The sequence below is a fragment of the Mustela putorius genome, unplaced genomic scaffold (assembly GCF_011764305.1).
Source record: "Mustela putorius furo isolate JIRA1106 unplaced genomic scaffold, ASM1176430v1.1 tig00000738_pilon_pilon_pilon, whole genome shotgun sequence".
Lineage (NCBI taxonomy): Eukaryota > Metazoa > Chordata > Mammalia > Carnivora > Mustelidae > Mustela > Mustela putorius.
This window is the reverse complement of record NW_025421463.1, coordinates 4,926,977-4,950,578: the sequence shown is the minus strand read 5'-3', so window position 1 is coordinate 4,950,578 and position 23,602 is coordinate 4,926,977. Positions and strand designations below refer to the sequence as shown.

At 39.6% G+C, this 23,602-nt stretch overlaps 1 protein-coding gene across 4 annotated transcripts in view; it reads right to left on the bottom strand.

The window, feature by feature from the left end:
* MRTFA (myocardin related transcription factor A) overlaps nucleotides 1-23,602 on the bottom strand; it is a 195,021-nt gene that overhangs the window by 101,762 nt on the left and 69,657 nt on the right. For 3 of the 4 annotated variants that reach the window (XM_004771275.3, XM_013045097.2, XM_013045098.2), the window contains one exon: nucleotides 18,753-19,014. In XM_004771275.3, coding sequence (XP_004771332.1) covers nucleotides 18,753-19,014 — 262 coding nt within the window. Of the gene's footprint in view, nucleotides 1-18,752; nucleotides 19,015-23,602 lie in introns of those variants that run through there. The other variant, XM_013045099.2, reaches the window with a different exon arrangement.

The window sequence follows — 23,602 nt, the reverse complement described above, 5'->3', positions numbered from 1 at the left end:
TCATCAACTATCCAAACAATGGTCAAATTTTCCCAACTGTCTCATAAATTTTTTAGTGTTGATTTACTCAAATGAGAGTCCAACAGGGACAATATACTGCATTTCACTTGTGTCTCTTAAATCTCCTTTAATCCATAATCCCTCCCTTCTTTTTGCAGTTTATTTGTTGAGAAACCCAGGCTGTTTTCCCACATTGTGGACTTTGCTAACTACCCCCATGGTATCATTTAATGCTGCTCCATCCCCTAGATTTTCAGTAAATTAGTACGAGTTAAATACAGAGGCTTGATCCACTTTAGCGCAAAGCTTTTCACAAGAACACTGCAAAGGTGCTAGTGTGTACTTCAGCGATAGCTTCAAAACTGTGCTCTGTCTCTCCAGCCTTGCCTTGATTAAAAACCATCCCTGTTACTGAATAATTCTTATTAATCTTTCAAAACTTGGTTTAACCTCTGTTTTCCAATGATCCTGGCACTCTCCCCACCCTCCTCACACTCTCCATGGATAGGCTAAGTAACCTCCATCTATGCTCCCCCAGAACCTGTGCGCCCCTCTATCACTGCTCTTTACCACATGGCTTAATGCCTCTGCATTAACAGAGCACAGTGTCTGAAATGTGACAGCATTCACAGATGCATGCCAAATGCAATGAAATATAGCGCAGAAAAGTCTAACAGTATGGGAAAAGTTCATAACAACCAAAGAATCCCTATCTATCCAGAAAAAGGCAGTTGTCTGACAATTTTCAATAAAGCACATGCTGAAGGTGCTACTATTTGGAAAACTACATGAGGAAGACGAAAATTACCCACAGCATTCAAGTCTAGAGTTAACGTAAATAAGGACGACCACAGTCATACCCTTAGGGATATTAAGTGATCATTGACAATGAAAATGCCCAAACCGTAGATAATGAGTGGGAGAAACCAGAAAAACAGAGAGCCTAGCTCCCTACAAAATAAGCAATTCTTTAACCATCAAAATCCGTCAACTTCACCAAAAACTGGTATTAATTTCTATGATGGAATGTAGCATACACAGGTACTATATACAAAGTAACAAATGCCTTTTATGATCTCTGTGGGATTTCAGTACACTAACATGTAATCTTGTTCCTATGTCCATATCTGACTTCGATTCTCCCAAGTGCATGCTGAGGTTCTGCTCTACAAAAATCCAATCATCATAATGAAATTGTACAGGTCCCAACCAGCTCAGTCTCTCCCCCAGATACCCGGTTTTGGGTAAAGTGAAAACCCAATGATAACACAACCTCAAGTCACTAGAGGTCCTGTGCAGCTTCCATCCCTTGTGACCAAAGTCTACCACTGATGGAAAACCCAGTTGAGACCCGCCAACCCTGGGAGGATCACACATTACTACACGTATGTTACTCCCTGGCCTCAGAATACATGGAGGCAGTATTTTCAGGTAACTTTTCAAAGAACAGTAAATGTTAAGGGCTATCACAGCTATAAATAAACAGCCAGGTCCCTCACATTGCTTGTCTGAAATATTGTCCTCAAGACAGTGGGGGCACAAAGACAGGGGTGAATCAGACTGACACTGCCTCTGCCCTTCAGGGCCTTCCTTATAAAGAAGTAGGGCAGAAAATCTCTTACCAACAATTTAAAAAAGAAAAAGGAAAAAATGAAGTACCAAGTAAGGGTACAAACGAGTTGCTAAACAAATGTGAGAGAGGCAGCAATTGGTTCTGGTTACAAGAGAGTTGGATTGCTTCTTAGAGGAAAGATTATGTGAGCTGGTTGCTTAAGAAAATTAAGGGACCAGAGTTTATCAGTTTCTTTCTTTCTTTTCCTTTTTTTTTTTTTTTAAGATTTTATTTATTTATTTGAGAGAGCATGAGCGGGGGGGTGGGGGGAAGGGTGGGTGGCAGGGAAGGAGAAGCAGGCTCCCCCAAGCAAGGAGCCAGCTGGGCGTGGTGCTCCATCCCAGGACTTTGGGATCATGACCTGAACCAAAGGACCCTGGGATCATGACCAGAGCCGAAGGACCCTGGGATCAGGACCTGACCCTAAGGCAGACGCTTAAATGACAGAGCCACCCAGGCACCCTATCAGTTACTTTTTGAATTCCCAACTCCACAGATGTATACCCATGAATCAAAAAATGACAAAGACAAAAGAAACCCAGTCTTGACCTGATCCAGCCCCTTATCCAGAGTATATACTGAGAGACATGTAAGAAACTCTTCCAAAATTCCCGACAAGTGGTCCCCCATCTGTTAAGACAGTACTTTTAGAAAAACCTTACAAATACTGTTTTAATGGACAAGGAAATGAACTGAATGGTCAAAAACAATGAAATACCTACTGGCTACAAATGGGGAATGGTTCTTCCTCACTAGTAATCAAAGAAAGATGAATTGAAATGAAAATATTTCATTTATCACATTAGTGAAGTCTTATACGAATGAGATAGTCAATGCTAGTAAGTGAGCCAGGCACTCACACAGGGTTGACAGAAGTATAAATTGGCAGGCAGCTTGGAAGGGAACAGGACAAGGTATTTCCCAAGAACCTCAATTCTTCACCAGGCCTACAAAGGACTGGGTGATCTGGCTCCTATCTCCCTACTCATTTTGCATCTCTTTCTCCCCTGTGCAGTGACATACTGGTATTCCTTAAGTTCTTTTATGCTGAGTATTCCCCAACAGTCCTTCCCTGTTGCCTGTCCCTTTTCCTACTTCCCGATCTCCCCCAGCTTTAACACAAGCTATTCCCTCTTTCCTTTGTTTGGACAACCACTACTTGTGCTTTGGCTGTTAGCTTAAATATCCCTTCCTCAGAGGCCCCAGCCAATTCTCCTCCCTTCCCCCACCTAAATTAGAACCATCTCTGTTATAATATCTTGTGCTCCCCCCACCAAAGCATTTATCAAAGTTTTTAAACTTTGAATTGACTTATAACTCTAATCTTTCACTAAATATAAATTCCATGACAATGTGAACTTTGTCTTATTCCTTACTGTCTTGCCAATACTTAAAATACAATGGTTCTCAATAGACACCAAATAAATTTTTCAACACTGAAATGGTGGAACTATTTAAGACAGTATTTCCACTTCTAAGGAAATAATCCAAAATGCAGAAAAAGGTTTTTAAAGGATTTTACTGAATACTAGCATTACGTGTGAAAAATAGAAAATGATTCAAATGTCCAGTGAGGGGAAAAATTAAGTAAGTGATGGCACAGAATGTAATGTCATACACCCATTATAAAGGCTAATTTTAAAAACATTTCAATGACATCTGAAAAATCTTAAGGCTGTAATGCTAAATGAAAAAAGCATAGTATTAGTTCAGTTATTTTTTAAAATGTGCATTTGGCAGAAGATGAGGTAAATAAGCTATAGGCTAACAGCTATTTACTCTGCGAGATGAGATCCATTCATTTTGTTTCTGTTTCACTGATTTTTTTTTTAAAGATTCACTTATTTATTTGAGAGAGAGAGAGAGAAAGAGAAAGTGCACATGAGCAGGAGAGGGGCAGAGGAAGAGAGAGAATCTCAAGCTGGCTCCACCCTGAGTGTGGAGCCGGACACAGGCTCCATTTCAGGACCCCAAGATCATGACCTGAGCCCAAACCAAGAGTCAGACACTTAATTGACTAAGCCGTCCAGGCGTCCCTCGGTTTCACTGTTTTAAGAGGGAGATTCTACCTGGTATCTGTTTTTCTCCAGGAACCTAGAAAAACCTTTGATGAATGCCTGAGAATGAGAAACTATTTCAAAGTGCTGAGATGAGGTTGAGAAATTCTCTAAATCACATTTTAAACAATCATTTAATGAATTGACATACTTAAGATTTGGGCATTTTCACATTAGCTGGGAGACCTACTCTAGAAAATCCCTGACAACCGGGCTTCCTGAGGAACATAAGTAACAAATCTCTTTCATTTCCCCATGAAAAAACTGTAATTTAGATCAGAAACAGCCCACTCAAAATTTTTACTTCTCTCAGCAGTTAATTAGTACCTCCTGGCAACACTGAAAACTGAAAGGATACAGTGCGTACCCTTACAGAGAAAGAATACATGCTCTGCCCTTTCTTCCACAGGCTATAACACTTATGGAGAACAAATGAGTACTTCCTCAGCTTTACACAAAGAAGGAGAAAAGCCTATGAAGGGGGACCTAGTGTGTCCTTTCCACGGCAATTCTCTCCTTCTTACTTTCTATTCCACCCAGCGTGGCAGAAAACAAATACAAACTCTGTTATTCCTTTTAAAAAAGGGGGAGAAGGAATCAGCAACAGTGAGAAAATAAAAATGTTTCAAGGGTAACACAAAAGCATTAAAATATATGAAAGCTCTAAAAATAAATCTAACAAGAAGTATAAGATCAACATACAAAAAAATTATAAAACCTCATCAGGAGACCTCACAGAAAATCTAAATGAATGGAAAAATATATCATGTTCATAGTGTAATACTCCAAAAATATTAATTCTCCCCATATTGGTTTATAGAGCTAATGCAATAAATCCTAATCAAAATCCCAGTGATTTTAGAATTCATATGGAAATGCAAAGGGAAATGAATAAGCCAAGAAAGAAAAGATACTATTGGAAAAAGAATAATGTGAGAGGACTTACTTCTCTCATATAACAGGGCTTATTGCATAATTATCATAGTTAAGACTGTGAGGTCCTGGTGCAGGCACCAACACACAGACCAATGAGTTCACAAACAGTGAACTCAAAAACACACCCACACATGAGGTTAAGTCCTTGGTATACCAAAGAGGTAGCTTTGCTGATCCGTGGTTGAAGGAAGTGGGAGTATTTTCAATTAAGGAGAGCACATTTAGAAAAAAAAAAAATTAAGGGGCACCTGGGTGGCTCAGTCAGTTAAATTCTTGGTTTCAGCTCAGGTCATGTTGGGGTCCTGGGATAAGCTCTGCATTGGCTCCATACTCAGGGTGGAATCTGCTTGAGAGTCTTTCCCTCCCCCTTTCCTCCCCCTCTGCTCCTCCCCACCACCCCACTGGAATGCTCTCTTTCTCTCTTAAAAAAAAAAAAAAAAACTGGGGCACCTGGGTGGCTCAGTGGGTTAAGCCGCTGCCTTCGGCTCAGGTCATGAGCCCAGGGTCCTGGGATCGAGCCCCGCATCAGGCTCTCTTCTCCTCGGGGAGTCTGCTTCCTCCTCTCTCCCTCTGCCTGCCTCTCTGCCTACTTGTGATCTCTGTCTCTCAAATAAATAAATAAAATAAAAAAAAATTCTATTTCTAAAAAAAAAAAAAAAAAAAAACTAAAATCTTTTTTAAAAAATTAAGTTGGGCCTTATCTTAACCCCATACAACAAAATTAGAACACAAAACTTACCAGGAGACTCATAAATCAAATCAATTACATTAAATTAGAAATTCTTCATCAAAAGATACCATAACAAGAATAATAAAAACAAATCACAGAGTGGGAAAAGATACCTTTAACACATTTAAGCAGCAACATATGAAGAATGTCTATTAGTCAACAAGAAAAAGACAACAAAGATTTCACTAGACACTTCACAAAAGAAGAAATCCAAATGGCCAATAAATATCAGAAGAGATATTTAATCTCATTAGAAAACAGTAAAATGAAAATCAAGAACATATGATATTTATACAAATAGCAAGTAGTGAACACTAAAAATCTAACAAATCCAAATGCTGGCAAGAATATGAAGCAAAAGAACTTTCATATATTGCTGAAAGATATATAAACTGGGTACAACCACTATGGAAAACAGTTTAGTATTACCCAATACTTTTATATCACTAGACATATTACAGGAAATTCCATTCCTGTGTATGTATGCACATACTGAGGTACCAGGATAGCTGAAGAACATTCCGAGCAACACTGTAATAGCCTACACCTGGAAACAACCCAAATGTCCATCAGCAGATTAGATTTCTTAAAATTATGGAGTACTTTTCCACAGCTGCAGCCACTATACAGTAATGAAAATGGATGAGCTAAAACCATATATGTAAATGAACACCACATATGTTGAGCAAGAGAAGAATAGAGAACTCCATTCATATAAACTTCAACTAAACTATGTTGTTTAGAACTACAAAATTGGTAAAAGGAAAGATGGGGTTGTGTTCAGAGAGGAACATATAGGAGGCTTCTCTGGGGCTCACAGTGAGCTGTTGTTGAGTAGTGGTTACACAACTCTTTCCTTGCTTTATGGTTATTCTATAAACTATCCTATGATTTACATACTTTTCTCTATATATGTTATTATCTTTCCCCCCAAAAAGAAAAAATACTTGAATGGTAAAATATATGTCACCAATCTAATTTCAAGGTGTGTGATTAGTATAAGATTTTTCAGCTCCAAAGACATAATTTTGAATGTTCTATCCCATTGTTCTCTAAGTATGTTCGTATCTGTAGGATCATGCTTCAGAAATTAAGGTTCCTGTAAGTAAAGATACATGCAATTTTTTTGTGGGCATTATTTCAAGTCTTTATTTATTCAATCCTTGGTGAGTTGGAGAACAATGAGAATGAGACCTCCCTTCAAAGTGCAAAAATTCAAATCCTACAAATTTCTTATCAGCTTTAATATATAAGCAAGGATTCTTTGGCCAGAACACAAGAAGTGCAGGATAGCTGCCTATGGGATGCTTACGAAGGGAACAAGACAGCACAGTGGAAAGGTAAATCTCATCATTTTCAAAAAGGTTGCTTGGTAGTCAACCACTATCAATGTCCCAAAGAAATTATCCCCCATAAACAGGCCACTAGCCTCAAATTTAGTCTGTAGCACAAAATGGCCGAGGCAGGGGGCGGGGTGGATCACACTGATTAGCTCTGAGAAAAGCTACTGGTTTGTTCATTAAAGGAACAGGAGGGAATAGAGCAAAAACTGGTAACTGGTACAACTTACTCCTCTTTATACCTTTGAACATTTTTCTCAGTGTCTCCCTTACTATAGGCACTTTATAAGTATCTGCTGAATACTAATTCCCATAGTGGTCATGGCAGTACCACAGCAGAATTGTAGGAAGGTACAAATGACTGTATGAAATAAAATTTTAAAAGTCAAGGACAAAATAAAAGGTCAAGAATATAATCTCCCAGGGGCACCTGGGTGGCTCAGTGGGTTAAGCCTCTGCCTTCAGCTCAGGTCATGATCCCAGGGTCCTGGGATCGAGCCCTGCATCGGGCTCTCTGCTCAGCGGGGAGCCTGCTTCCTCCTCTCTCTCTCTCTCTCTCTGCCTGCCCCTCTGCCTACTTGTGATCTCTGTCTGTCAAATAAATAAATAAAATCTTAAAAAAAAAAAAAAAAAGAATATAATCTCCCAAATACGAGCTTTCTCTTAGAAACCTTTATGAACTTATCATCATTAATTTATCTTTTGTCTGCAGTGCCTTCTGAGTAACACATTCCAGCTAATTATTATTCACTGTGTCTTAAGTCTATGATTCCCAAACTTGAAGAGGCACATCTCTTAGGATATAAGGAAGTCCTCAACTTATAAATAGATTATATTTCAAAAGTCCATTTGTAATTTGATCATGTGGAACATGGAATGCACTTTCCAACAGAAGCCTTGAAATACGAATTCTGGCAAAATTCCCATGCTTGCCCACAAAAATCTGTAAGATAAGTGAAATGTAATATATTTGTAATAAGGAAAAGAAGCAAAAACTATCTCAGCTCCCAACCTAGAGGCTCTTGAAATAAGCCTTAAACAGACTCAGCCAGTTCTGAAATGAACTCATACTTAAAAAACCAGTAATATCAGATTAGTGTTAAGAGTGCATATGTAAGAATAGCCAAAGAGCACCATGCCATTAAAGGAAGAAGCAAAGTGAAACTTAAATTTCGCTTTGGATAAACTCATTTAACATAGGCCAGAACTCTTAGTTGCAGCCAATGGGATTAATCATTAAACAGGTACTTCCAGGCTTCTCCAAGTCCAGATTGGAGAGGATCCACAGATAGACCAATTTTACCTTTTTTTTTTTTTTTTTTTTAAAAGCAGGCTCCAATATGGGGCTTGAACTCACAACCCTGAGATCAAGACCTGAATGAGACAAAATCAAGAGCTGTGTGTTTAACTCACTGATCCATCCATGCTCAATTTTACCTTTAAAAAGTAACTGTTCAGCCTAGAAGATGACAGAGGAATAATCTTAAAAAATATATCTTGAAACTTCTCTACTAACTTTTTCCAATTAGGCCAATAAGGGCTGGGTTAATGAAAGGCTCCTCTTCTCATTAGGGCTCCAACTTCCTCTGTTTAGGAAACAGAGGCATCCGGACCTTCACTGCCTAATGCCCTGTAAAGACCCTTGCTAAACCACTGAATTTTCATATAAGATATGGTTCTAAATTATCATGTAGGAAAAGAAGAGAGAAAATTCCAGGTCAAGAAAAAAGGAAAGGTATTACCAGAATCTAAACATCTTTGGCAGGCCTTCTAAACAGTGAGTGAACTACATATCCAGAATAAATGAGACTTCACGGAAACACGTCATTAGAAAGTAAAGTTGTACTTAGATTAGATTACCATATACATATTTACAAAACTTTCGCTAACATCAATCCCATTAAACAGCCCAGAAGCTGGGGAAAAAAAAAAAGATACGGTTCTAAATGAAATTGATCTGAGAAGAAAGAAATTTCTCACTCCATTCTTCCAATACACAGTATACCATCCATGAAAAAGCACCTAACTCTAGAATTTATTCTGGTCTAGAACTACACTTTCCAATTTCGCAATCTTCTCAAGGATTTTCCATTTCTACTCTTATCTTTACCTTCCTATAAACAGCCATGTAAAAAACACCTGGCGTAGAATATAGTAATGATCTCACTGGCACATACAGCAGTCTCTTACCCCTCTCTTGACAGGAAGAAGCACCATTAAGGTGCACAAGTAGAAGGCCCTGCAACTAGACACTGACAATATTGCCCCTGTCCAGATATTTAACTTGTGGCTGCAGGATGGAATAAAAAAGAAACTTGATCAATATTTCCTATTTTTTCCCTATAGTAAAAGAATCTTATTTTGGTAACTACTGATTTTTTGTTAAGCAATTAGTATTTCTGGTCACTGGCATACATTCTATCATGTAAGTTGTTTTGTAGTCATCAACCTTCTTATAGAATATTTTCTTAAAAGATTTTATTTATTGGGGCGCCTGGGTGGCTCAGTGGGTTAAAGCCTCTGCCTTCAGCTCAGGTCATGATCCTAGGGTCCTGGGATCAAGCCCCGCATCGGGCTCTCTGCTTAGCAGGGAGTCTGCTTCCCTTCCTGCCTCTGCCTGCCTCTCTGCCTACTTGTGATCTCTCTCTGTCAAGTAAATAAATAAAATCTTAAAAAAAAAAAAAAAGATTTTATTTATTTATTTGACACAGAGAGACAGCAAGAGAGGGAATACAAGTAGGGGGAGTGGGAGAGGGAGAAGCAGGCTCCTTGCAAAGCAAAGAGCCCAATATAGTGCTTGATCCCAGGACCCTGGGATCATGACCTGAGCAGAAGGCAGACAATGAATGACAGAGCCACCCAGGGGTCCCTAGAGTATTTTTTTTATTAAGCCCCTTTCCTCCCCTTCATTACTGTTCTAATTATCAGCTTCCCCCCCACTAGTTCTTTTCTAATGTTGAACACAATTCCACTTTCTTGGGTTTCTTTTCTCTTGCCAAAATGATAATTATGTATACAACGTTATATTTGTCAGTTTCACGTATCCATATTCCCTTCTAAGCATGATCACAGGTAATCAATTTGGGATCCCAGGCAGTTAGGAAACCATTCTAGCAACTGAAGTTGTATCAGACACAGCTCAAATTATAAGGGATATGCAATCCAGATGAGAAGTTTTCAACTGGTGCTTTTTCAAGAGTTTCCTGAGGAGCAAGAAGGATGACAAGTAAGTGCGGGTCTGGCTTCTCCATTCAGGTTTCTTCAACCAGAACAGCGGTTTTTACACAGTAGGATTATACTGAAAATTTCAAATTTGGGGTGTCTGAGTGGCTCAGTTGGTTGAGCATTCGACTCTTAATTTTGGCTCAGGTCATGATCTCAAGGTACTGAGATCGAGCCCCACATCAGGCTCCAAGATCATCAGGATGTCTGCTGGAGAAGCTCGCTCTCTCCCTCCCTCGGGCCCTCCCTCCACTTGCAGGCAAGCTCACTTTCTCAAATAAATCTTTTTTAAAAAAAGAAAATTTGAAATTTATAGGGATCAACTTAAAAAAATAGTTAAGACTTGTGATCTAAATGTTCTATCACTAATTAAGAGAATAAAAGAATTATTCCATAACATATTTCACCTATATAGGAATGGATTCTAAACCCTGAATTAAACTGGTTTGTCCCCCTCTGTCCAGCAACAGAGTCAATAATCACCTTCTTAACTGCTTAAATCTAAAAAAGAAAAAAAAAATCAATGTTTCAGTGCATTAATAGTTTCAGTTTCACCATTTATTCATTTGTTCGTACATTCAACCAACATTCATCAAACTCTTATCACATTCTAAGACTGTGTTACTCAGAGTGTGGTCCTCCAGACCAACAGTACTGGCATCACCCGCATGCTGGTTAGAGACGTGGAACCTCAGGCCTCTCCCGGATTTACCCTGGAGTCTGCATTTAACGGGCACTCCAGCTGATTCATCAGCACACCAGAATTTCTGACTAGGCACTAACGATACCACAATAAGTAAAAACAGACATAATCCCTGTGTTCAGAAAGCTTCTCTTCTAGGCAAACACAGTAACAACTAGATATTACTCGTAGGGTAGTTTGGAAGAACACTGTCAGAACAAACCCTTAGCCCTCTCTGGCAGTGGGAAGAAGAATCCTGAAGGAAGCGGCACCTTCCCCTAATTCTTGACTACGTGGAAATGTCAGGAGGAGAAAGGTCATTCAGGGAAGGGGGAAAGAAAAAATAGGACATGAAGTGAAACTGAGATATGAAAGTCTCTCTCTCTTTGGGAAATCCCAAATCTTTTAGTGTGAGTGGGAAGAGATGAGAGATGAGGCAGAACTGGTTCTGAAGGAGCTGGTTTACCATCCTGAGGAGCATAATAAGCTTTACCCCGGAGAAAAGGGAACCATGAAGTGATTTCAACCTGGAGAGCAGGAACCTCATATATCATTTAGAAAAAATCATCCCAGTGGCCAAAGGGTCAAGATTAGAAACAAGGTGAGACCAGTTAAAAGGCCGTCATTGCAGTAATCCAAGAAAGGCATTATCAAGAGTCTGCACTAAGTGGCAGTAATAAAGATGGCAAGAAAAGAATGAATTCAGTAGATATGAACATTGCAGAATGTAAAAAAGGTGGTGACTGGTGGCTGGGAAGAAAGACAGAGTTAGCAGGTAGAAGGGCGATGGAAGAAAAAAATTACTTCCAAAATTAGCATGCTATCATCTTTCTGCGGGACAGTTTGGGAACAGTGACTTAAAGAAAGTAAAAACTTCACACTCAAACATGTTACTTTCACAACAAGAAAGGGAAAATGTTCTTTATGTCCATATCTTGTCACCCACTTCTGAGAGTTTGTTCTTCAGATACTTACACCAAAATTTATACACCAAGATGTTTCTTGCAGTATTATTTAGAATAGAAAAAAATAAAAACAATTAGGGGTCTCATAATAGGAGACTGGCTGTTATAGATACACAATTCAATACACAATTCAAATATGAAGCAGAGGAAATAATTTTTTTAAGACCACTGAATGATAAAGGAAAATCTCATGAAAATAAAATCACATGAAAGTAAGTTATACAATATATATTTGTGTAAGAATAAATAAATGAGCACACAAAAGCTGACAGAAAAATATGTTAACTGCTGCTATTGGCTCTCACTGAACTGTGTAACTAGGAGGGAACTTTCTGTTTCCTACATTTTATCTGATTATAAAACAAAACTCTTAAAAGTTTCCATTGAGGAGGAAAACAGAACAAAACAACCCCATATCTGAATGTCCAAGTGGAGGGAGGTGCCAACTCCTCCAACAGAGAACCCAGCAGGAACCGCAGGTAGATGAGGAGCCGGGCTCTGAGCACGGGGAGTCTGCGGAGCATAGGGGTCTGGAGCTCGGGGGCAAGACAAAACAGGCCTGGAGATGTAATAGAGGCATCGATCAACAGCATATGATGGTGGTTAGAGCCAAAGTTCTGGGGGGAATCATTCAAAATAAAAATACAGAGTAAGAAGTAAAAGAGCCCTAGAGCCCAACACTGGGGAATAACAAAATTTAAGAGGGGGTAGAGGAAGCTGGCAAAGGTCTGAGCAGAGAAGAGTGGCTATAAAAGCAGACTTGAAAAGTCAAGAAGAGTGATGTCACTGATGTCAGTGGAGGTAAAGCTGCAGGTCAGAGGGAACGGCCAGTCAGGTCAAATGCTACACGGAGGTCAAAGAGGATTAGGAGCGCCTATGTGATCTAGAAGAACACTGATGACTTCGGCGTTGGCAGCTTCTGGAGAGAGAGATAGGGACAGAAGCCAGAACAGTGAAGTCTCTAGAATGTGGGAAAGCAGAGAAAGGGATATAAACTGCTCTTTCAGGATCTTGGGAAGGTTAGAGAGTTGTTCAAAATGGGGGAAGGGGGTTACCTCAATTGATTTATCTGCCGAAGAGTTGAGAGAGAAAGGCCAAGATGCACCAACACCTCTGCCCCGACAGCAACAGCTGCTCTTGACTCCCCTGAGACCACCACAGCTGTCAGCATCAATTTCCTCCACTTCCTGCCCAAGATTTTAGCGGTTTGCCGTTTGCTGTCTGTCATCACCTTCACTGCCATTGCTCCTATTCCAGAGCAATCGTGGACACTACCCCCGCTCCAGGCAGAGCCAATACCTTTGAACCCCATCCTCTCACCTCCTCGCCTATCCTTCCTCCTTTTCTGTCTTCAGCTTTCCCTCCGGACTAACTCTTTCACCTTAGTGTATAAATAAGCTGAAATCTCTGCCACCTTGGGGGAGAAAAACAGAATTTAGAAGTGGGAAAAAAGGGGCACCTGGGTGGCTCAGTGGGTTAAGCCTCTGCCTTCGCCTCAGGTCATGATCTCAGAGTTCTGGGATCGAGCCCCGCATCGGTCTCTCTGCTCCTCAGAGAGCCTGCTTCCCCCTCTCTCTGCCTACTTGTGATCTCTCTCTCTCTCTGTCAAATAAATGAATAAAATAAAATCTTAAAAAAAAAAAAAGAAATGGGAAAAGAAAACCAAAAAAATGCTTGAGTGTCCATTATTTCCCAAAATAAAAACTTTGAGTTTCTGTTACACTGCCCGCTATGGATGTAAAAACAGAATTCTTGCCTCTAGTGGAACAAACAAGTAAACCATTCATCTATTCATTTGACAAATATTTATTGGTTGCCCACTAGCCTCCTGAAACATACTATCAAAGGCAGGGGAATATAGACAATAAACATAGACACACATATACAAACATACACACACATCATAATAATAAGTGCTTGGAAAAAAACAGAGAACAGAGAGTAATGGGAGGTGCCATTTTAGGTAAGACAGGCAGGAAGGCTTCCCTAAGGAAATGACATTTGTGCAGGAACTTCGGTAAATGCACAGCAAGTACCAAGGCCCTGGGACAGGAACATACTTGATGTGTTCAAGAAAGTCAATGTGGCAAAAGCAGAGTAGAGCAAGGGGACAGAAGTAAGAAAAAAACAGGTCAGAGAGGATACCAGGCCCACGTCATTAAAACTATGATACTGGGGCGCCTGGGTGGCTCAGTTGGTTGAGAGGCTGGCTCTTGATTTCAGCTCGGATCGTGATCTCAAGGTTGCGACATCAAGTCCTGCGTCAGGCTCCGCACTCAGCAGGGTAGTCTGCTTAAGGATTCTCTCCCCCTTCCTCCCAGCCCCCCCTCCCCCACTCACGGGTACACAATCTCACCTTCTCTCTAAAATAAATAGACATATCTTTGGAAAAAAAGCAAAAAACAAAAAACCTGATTTCATCATAACCCTCACAGAAAGACACTGAGGATTGTGACAAGCATAAGAGGGTCTGATTTCAGTTTCCAAAGGCTCACTTGTGTTGCTGACAAGAGAATTCCAATTATAATATAGTGATGAAGTATACCGATAAACAGTAATCTGTCAAATCGAAACAAGGACACCAAACACTGACTGAGTTAGGATGGGCTTCTCAAAGGCAGTGATGCCCAAACAGAATACTGAAGGACAGGTAAGAGTTGACAAGAAGAGCAGGGACAGAATGGTAACTCAAATAGAAGGCACAAATGTAGAAAAGTCAAGGGAGTTTTTAAAAAGTTTAGTATTTCAATCCCCAGCATCAAACAGTCAGAAAATATTTTATAAAAATATACCACTGATAATGTCTACCCCCCAAAGAAGACACCTGGGAATAAACCTAATAAAATATTTGCATGATCTTTATGGAGAAAATTGCAAAGCTCTGTGAAAAGACATCAAAGAAGACCTAATTAACTGGAGAGAGAAAACTAACGGACAGATAAAACTAGTACCCAATACGTAAAATGTGTGTTCTCCCAAATAACCTACAAATGATATGTTCCAATCAAAATCCCAAGAAGTACACCAAAAGACAAACAAGAATTTTATAGCAGCATGATTTGTAATAGCCCCAAACTAAAAAAACCCAAATACCTACCAAAAGTAAAATAGACAAATTCCACTATAATCATAAAACAAATGAATTATATTCCAATGAAAACAAACTAGAGCCACACACAATTTAACACAAATGAATTTTAAAACAAAGTAAGCCAGGGACGCCTGGGTGGGTGACTGGGTTAAAGCCTCTGCCTTCAGCTAAGGTCATGATCTCAGAGTCCTGGGATTGAGCCCCACAGAGGCTCCCATGGAGCAGAGAGCCTGCTTCCCCATCCCGTCTCTCTCTGCCTGCCTCTCTGCCTACTTGTGAACTCTGTCTGTTAAATAAAATAAATAAATAAACTGTTTAAAAAAAAAAAGCCAGAAACAGAACATATATAGCATGATTCCATTTACATGAAGTTCAGAAACTAGCAAAACTAATTCATGGTGTTGTAAGTCAGGATGGTAGTTTGCTTTGGGCAAAAAGAGGGAATATTTTGAGGTTTTGGAATGCTGGAAATATTTCCTCACAAAGCAGCAATTATACGCAGTATTCACTCTGTGACAATTCAACAACCAGGACACTTACAATTTGTGAGGTATTCTAAACTAATGTTATATACTTCAATAAAATTATAAACAAAAATAAAATAAAATAAATAATAATAAATAAATACAATATAAATAAATAATAAATATTTAATTTATAAATATATATACATAAATATATAATCAATAAATGTAATAAATAAAATATAAATAATAAATAAATAATAAAAATAAAACAGCTAGTATCTGTAATTTCCTTGGAAATGCATCAAAAAAACACAATGGATTGATAGAGGGATGAATAGACATGTGACAAAGCAAGTATAATAAAATGTTAATGGCAGAATTTAAGAGGCGGATTAAAGATCATCATTGTAAAACTCTATCATTTATTTTGAAACTTTTCATAATAAAATGTTGGAGGAAAAAAAAGTCCCAATGAGGTTTCTGGTTTTGTTTTATTTTTGCGTAACTCCACAAGCTGGTTCTAAAGTTATGAAAAATTAAAAAGGGCAAGAATAGTCAAGACAACTCTGGAGACAGAAAAGGCAAGAAAAAGACTGTCCTAACAAATAACAAAACTAATCATTAAGCAGTAGTAACTAAGATGACTAGTTACTAGTAGTAACACAGATGAACAGAGACCAGTGAAACCAGAACAGAGGACATAAAAACGAACCCATGCACACTGAGAAACAGATAAAGCCAACACTAAAGATCAATACAGTCGGGCGCCTGGGTGGCTCAGTTGGCTGAGCCCCTGCCTTCAGCTCAGGTCATGGTCCCGCAGTCCTGGGATCCAGTCCCATATTGGGTTTCCCCTACTCCACAGGGAGCCTGCTTCTCCCTCTCCCTGCTACACCCCCTGCTTGTGCTCTCTCTGTCAAATAAATAAAAAATATATATATTTTTTAAAGATTTTATTTATTTGTCAGAGAGACGGAGAAAGTACAGGCAGGCAGAGTGGCAGGCAGAGGCAGAGGGAGATGCAGGCCCCCCGAGGAGCAAGGAGCCCAATGCGGGACTCCATCCCAGGACGCTGGGATCATGACCTGAGCCGAAGGCAGCCACTTAACCGACTGAGCCACCCAGGCGTCCCCAAATAAATAAAATCTTAAAAAAAAAAATCACTACAGAAAAGTAAGACTTTTTTTTTTTTAAAGATTTTATTTATTTATTTGACAGACAGAGATCACAAGTAGGCAGAGAGGCAGACAGAGAGAGAGGGGAAAGCAGGCTCCCTGCCGAGCAGAGAGCCCAATGCGGGGCTCGATCCCAGAACCCTGGGACCATGACCTCAGGCAAAGGCAGAGGCTTTAACCCACTGAGCCACCCAGGCGCCCCGAAAAGTAAGACTTTTTGATAAATAATGATTCATAGGTTAGATGACATGCACTTACAGAATACTTTTAATAACTCACAGGAAAATAAAAATTGAACAAACACAAGTTGCAGAAGAATACACATAATTCTCTCTCTCCAATAAATATTTATTGGAGAAATAATAAATCAATATTTAAATATAAACCAATATTTAAATATATTTAAATATAAATCAATATTTAAATATATTTAAAGGATAAATAATATTTTACAATTATTAGGAATATATTCATAAATTAAAAAAATACAGAAATACTTGGCAATAAAATATCAAATTTATTTGATATTTATTTATTTATTTTATATTTAAATATAAATCAATATTTAAAGGAGAAATAATATTTTACAATTATTAGGAATATATTCATATGTTAAAAAATACAGAAATACTTGGCAATAAAATATCAAATTCAGGGCAGTAGTTACCCCGGGAATGAAGATCCATGGAGAACAGTGCATAAGCCAGATGGCCTGTGCGTATATAAATATTTGCTGTATTACTATTCCCATCTTTTCTGAAATCTTGTTTTTATAACAAATTACAGTTTTTTTAATTAACAAAAGTTTGAAGAAAGAGAAAGAGTGCATTCTTTTAGGGGCACTTGGGTGGCTCAGTGGGTTAAGCCTCTGCCTGTGGCTCAGGTCATGATCTCAGGGTCCTGGGATCAGGCCCTGCGTTGGGCTCTCTGCTCAGCGGGGAGCCTGCCTCCCCCTCTCTCTCTGCCTGCCTTGTGATTTCTGTCAAATAAATAAATAAAATTAAAAAAAAAAAGACTGAATTCTTTTAAACAGTACTAAAAAGCAAAAACTGGGACACGTGTGTGGCAAAGTTGGTTAAATGTCCAACTCTTGGTTTTAATTCTAGTTATGATCTCAGGGTCGTAGGACTGAGCCCCACGCAGGGCTCCACACGCTCAGCTTGGAGTCTGCTTGAAATTCTCTCTCTCCCTCTTCCTCTGTGCCACCCCTGCCATGCTCACATGCTCCCTCTCTCTCAAAATAAATAAATCTTAAAAAATTAAAAATAAAATAAAATAAAAAGCAAAAACTACGGGTGCCTAGGTGGCTCAGTCGGTTAAGCATCCGACTTAATTTCAGCTCAGGTCATGATCTCAGGGTTGTGAGATCAAGCCCTGAATTGCCAGACTCAGTGTTCAGTGCTGCATCTTCTTAAGATTCTCTCTCTCTCCCTCTGCCCCTCCCCCTACTCACACATAAGGGTGTGCGCGCTCTCTCTCTAATAAGTAAATAACTTTTTTTTTTTTTTAATTTAAAAACCAGGGCGCCTGGGTGGCTCAGTGGGTTAAGCCGCTGCCTTCGGCTCAGGTCATGATCTCAGGGTCCTGGGATCAAGTCCCGCATCGGGCTCTCTGCTCAGCGGGGAGCCTGCTTCCTCCTCTCTCTCTCTCTGCCTGCCTCTCTGCCTACTTGTAATCTCTCTCTGTCAAATAAATAAATAAAATCTTTAAAAAAATAAAAAATAAAAAAAAATAAATTTAAAAACCAAAAACTAGGAATGGGGAAATGAAAAGAGAAGCTAATGAAACAGAAAGAGACCAGACCCTGCAAACCTTGTAAAACATGGCTTTTGTTTTTACCCCCCACAGCAGTCACTGAAAACTATTAAGCTAGGGAGGTCTAAAAGATTACTCTGACAAGGTATAGGATAATTTTCCTAATGACAAAGGCTTATTTATCATTTAACTTCTAATATTAGTATAGTTTATGATAGGAATGTTCAATAAATATTTGCTGAATTAATGAATTTATGAAAGGGGTTGGGAGGGAGAAGCAGAGAAGTAGAAAGACAACTCAGAAAGCAGTTGTAATAACCCAGGCAGGAAATGCTGGGCTTATAATGATCACCTAAACTGGGCGCCTGGGTGGCTCAGTGGGTTAAGCCGCTGCCTTCGGCTCAGGTCATGATCTCAGGGTCCTGGGATCGAGTCCCGCATCGGGCTCTCTGCTCGGCGGGGAGCCTGCTTCCCTCTCTCTCTCTCTCTCTCGCTGCCTGCCTCTCCATCTACTTGTGATTTCTCTCTGTCAAATAAATAAATAAATAAATCTTTTAAAAAAAAAAAAAAAAAAAAAATGATCACCTAAACTTACTATTTCTCTATTCCATAAGAATAGTAAGAGTAAAGAAACTTTCAAGGACGTGAAATAAAGTAATGATCACGCACATGAAGACCTTGGTTCGAATTAGGCAATGCAAGAATTCCATATGTACTCACCATTCTTGCGCTCACTGAGTGGAGGCAAATTGGGATTCCTGCCAGGGTGGAGGCCTAGGGTCAGCTCGGGCTGCAAGGAGAGCTCCTGCAGTTCATTGGCAACAGCTTCGCTCTGGGGGCTGGGGGCCGCAGACAGGGACACCAGCACTGCTTCATCATCGTTTTCGCCAGCCCCTCCTCCATCCAGCCCGTTCACAGCAATGACGGAAGGGGGCAGGCACACTACACTGGAGAAATCCACTTTGGCTTTCGTGACGGCAATCTGGAAACGGAAGGGCAGACAAAAGTTGAGATGTCACTGTGAGGCGACAGACTATTCCACCGGACATATGCTGAATACTATTCTAAATTGTACTACTGGCAAGCTACCACTGATCTTAAGCATTTTCTCTCAAGTCAGAATCATTTTTAAATTAATGTTTACTGGGGTACCTGGGTGGTACAGTCAGTTAAGCATCTGAAAATTGATTTTAGCTCAGGTCATGATCTCAGAGTCGATCATAGGGTCGTGAAATCAAGGTCCGCAATGGGCTCTGCACTCAGCGGGAAGCCTACTGCAGATTCTCTCTCCCTCTCCTGTCCCTCCTGTTTGTGCTCTCTCGGTCTCTCTCTCTAAAATAAATAAAATCTTTTTTAAATTAAGTAATTGATATTTACTATGCTCACAGAGTGCATGTGATTTCAAGTCTGATGCTGTCCCCAACTATATTTCTCAGGAGGACAATATACAAATGAAATAAAAGCAGCACACACAACCTCTAATGGGATAAAAGGAAACAGTGGCCAAGCAGAAATAGTTACGGAATAGATGTTATCCTCCAACTACCAAGGGGAAGTACCTTGAGAAATAATCCTTTTAATGAGTATCCAAAAGGTATTAAAGTCTTATAGTGTACCAACATTATCTAGGGGAGAAAATTTCTTTAAGAAAACAATCCCCGGGGCGACTGGTTGGCTCAGATGGTACAGCAAATGATCTTGGGGTTGTGAGTTCAAGCCCCACACTGAGTGTATAGCTTATTTGGAAGAAACAAACAATGTCCAAGCCATTAGATTTCATAAAAAAATATAGAGATGTATGTTTGATGATAAATATTTGTCCAAATATTCTAACTTACATGAATATTTAATCATAATATCCAGAAATGTGTTATTAAACAGCTGGCAATGTAAGAATGAGATCTTTAAAAATGATATAGAATACATTATAACATGAAAGTCTTTTCTTTTTTCTTTTTTTTATTTATTTGTTTGGCAGACAGAGATCACAAACAGGTAGAGAGGAGGGGGAAGCAGGCTCCCCGCTGAGCAGAGAACCCAATGCGGGGCTCAATCCCAGGACCCTGAGATCATGACCTGAGCCGAAGGCCGAGGCTTTAACCCATTGAGCCACCCAGGTGCCCCGAAAGTCTTTTCAATAGCATCTTTTCATTAAACCATAGCATGGACTAATGGTTAAGTGAATTAGGAACTTATTCATTCACTGAATCCTACTATGCAGTTAAGAAGAAATTTTATAAAGCATTTAAAGTGTGGAAAATGCTGACTAATATGTAGGAAAAGATATGAAAATGCATACTCACATATAAAAATATCATCCAGAGGAAAAAGAGATAATAGGGAAACACAACAAAAACACAAAATGGGTCTTAACTGGACTATGAACAATTTTCTTTCTTTTTTACTTTCTTTCATTTCCAAATTTTCACTAAAACACATATATATTGTTTGTATATTGAAAAAGCTATAGTTCTTTTTTTTTTTAAGATTTTATTTATTTATTTGTCAGAGAGAGAGAGAGCACAAGCCTGGGGGAGGAGCAGAGGGAAAGGCAGAAGCAGGCTCCCCACCAAGCAAGGACTGGACCCCAGAACCCAGGATCATGACCTGAGCTGAAGGTAGACGCTTAACTGCCTGAGCAACCCAGGCATCCCAAAAACCTATAGTTCTTCATCTAGAAAAAGGACCTAGGAGTTCCCTGCAGACTTCAGTGAACACTTTAATTTGGAGATGAGGAAACCAATAAAATACTAGAAAACTATGAAATGAAGAAAGGCATTAAAAACTAAAACTAAAAAATAGGGGCACCTGGGTGGCTCAGTGGGTTAAGCCTTTGCTTTTGGCTCAGGTCATGGTCTCAGGGTCCTGGGATCAAGCCCCGCATTGGGCTCTCTGCTCAGCAGGGAGCCTGCTTCCCTTTCTCTCTCTCTCTCTGCCTGCTTCTCTACCTACTTGTGATCTCTGTCTGTCAAATAAATAAAATCTTAAAAAAAAAAAACCTAAAAAATAAAAAGACCATCACATCCTATCTTCATATAAGGCTACAGTGTGCCCAAACATGGCCGTAGTTCTGACTGATACACCTCATAAGTATAAGATAAACTGGAAAAGATCCAGATTACAGCAATGAAGATGGGGGACTGACATTAAGAAGAGTGAAGATATTGAGAAGGACTCTACTCCAAAAAGGCTGGAAGAAGAAGAATGAGGCAAGTTCAAGAGAAAAAATATTAGGGATTCAATACCAGGAACTTAATATTCTAAGCGGTAGAAGGGGCAAACAATGGAAAATGGGTTTTTTTAGGGTTTGAACAATTTTAGGAATTACAAAACAGCAAATGTCTACGCAAATTCAGAATCTAATCTTCAAAGAATTTTTTCCCATCTTGCCTGTGACTTAACCATTTAAGCTGTGTCTCTGTGTGCACTAGGGGAAAAACTGTTATACGTGATTAGTCCATCTGGCTCAGTACTCTTTGCAAAAGACTCTGAAAGAGCATGCCTGCTTTCCTTAACAGCAGACTTTTTTGACTTAAAGTGATATGCAAGGATCCTTTGAGACCCAAACTCCTTAGGACTGCAGGCCTCAGGCCTCAATACCCTTCTCGCCCTGATACACACGCACATGTGCTCACCCATGCATACACATGCACATGGATGATGTCACTGAGACGTGTTCTTTTTTTTTTTGTAGATTATTTATTTATTTATTTATTTGACAGACAGAGATCACAAGTAGGCAGAGAGGCAGGCAGAGAGAGAAAGGGAAGCAGGCTCCTGCTGAGCAGAGAGCCCAATGCGGGGCTCGATCCCAGGACCCTGGGATCACGACCTGAGCTAAAGGCAGAGGCTTTAACCCACTGAGCCACCCAGATGCCATGAGACGTGTGTTCTTTTAAAAAACAAGAACTCGGGGCGCCTGGGTGGCTCAGTGGGTTAAGCCGCTGCCTTCGGCTCGGGTCATGATCTCAGGGTCCTGGGATTGAGTCCCGCATTGGGCTCTCTGCTCAGTGGGGAGTCTGCTTCCTCCTCTCTCTCTCTGCCTGCCTCTCTGCCTACTTGTGATCTCTCTCTGTCAAATAAATAAAATCTTTAAAAAAAAAAAAAAAAAAAAAAAACAAGAACTCATAAGTGAGTCCTAAACTAAAGTAGGACAGTATCAAACCTTCAGCCCTAAGACAGAGGAAAAGGAGGTTCATATACAGTAACAGGGTTTGTATAAACAACTGGTAATATACAACACGTTTCAGCCATAAGGAAAGAAGGAAATCCTGCCATTTGCAACAACATGGATGAACCTCAAAGGCATTATGCTAAGTGAAGTAAGTCAGACAGAAGAAGACAACGTATGATCTCGCTTAAGATTTATGGTTACAAGGCAGAGGGTGGTGGGAAAACTGGATGAAGGTGGTCAAAAGTACAAACTTCCAATGAAAGAAGTACTAGAGATGTAGTATACAACACAACGACTACAGTTAACACTGCTGTATGGTGTACCCGACAGTTGTTGAGAGTAAATCCTAAAAGTTCTCATCACAATGAGAATGTTTTTGTATCTATATGAGATGATGGATGTTAAAACCAAACTTATGGTTGTAACCATTCCACAGTATATGTAAGTCACTTTAAACTTACACCTTCTTTAGCAAGTGATGTATTTTTTTACGGTACACTTTAAACTTACACAGTGCTGCATGTCAATTCTATCTCAATAAAACTGGGGAAAATTATGAAATTATTCCTCATTAAGAGTTCATACCTCTCATTAGAAAACTGAGAAATTTAGCGGAAATGGTAACAACTGTGTATGACAGACCTTATAAAACAGTATTTGCATATTAACTAGCACTCAATAAATACTTGCTGGAGGCACCTGGCTGGCTCAGTAGGTAGAGCATGCAACTCTTTTTTTTTTTTAAAGATTTTATTTATTTATTTGACAGAGATCACAAGTAGGCATAGAGGCACAGAGGCAGGCAGAGAGAGAGAGGAGGAAGCAGGCTCCCTGCCAAGCAGAGAGCCCGATGCGGGACTCGATCCCAGGACCCTGAGATCATGACCTGAGCCGAAGGCAGCGGCTTAACCCACTGAGCCACCCAGGCGCCCCTAGAGCATGCAACTCTTAATCTTGGGGTCATGAGTTCAAGTCCCATGTTATGGACAGAGTTCACTTAAAAAAAATTATAAACTACCTTAAAAAATAATATATATATGCATTAATACATACATACAAACATACTTGTCTGAACAAAGACAGAAGCAAATGAAAGATACCTAAAGATAATCTGGGGACCAAGACAGGGAGGTCTTGAGGAAAATCTGAATGGTATAAGGAAGAATGCACAAAAGATACGAAACATTAAAAATAATGCTTAGAACTCAAGGGCAGGAACTCCTGTTAAATTTCTGGGCTAGAATCATAGTTTCATATAAAAAGTTCTTCACCAAAGAGCAAAACCCCATGATTTCAGACTTAACTAATATCTGGGGCACTATAACTTGAGAACGAAGCAAAATTTTACACTTCTTTTTGGGAAGGGATGATAGAATAAAAGAGTGCCAGCAGTTTT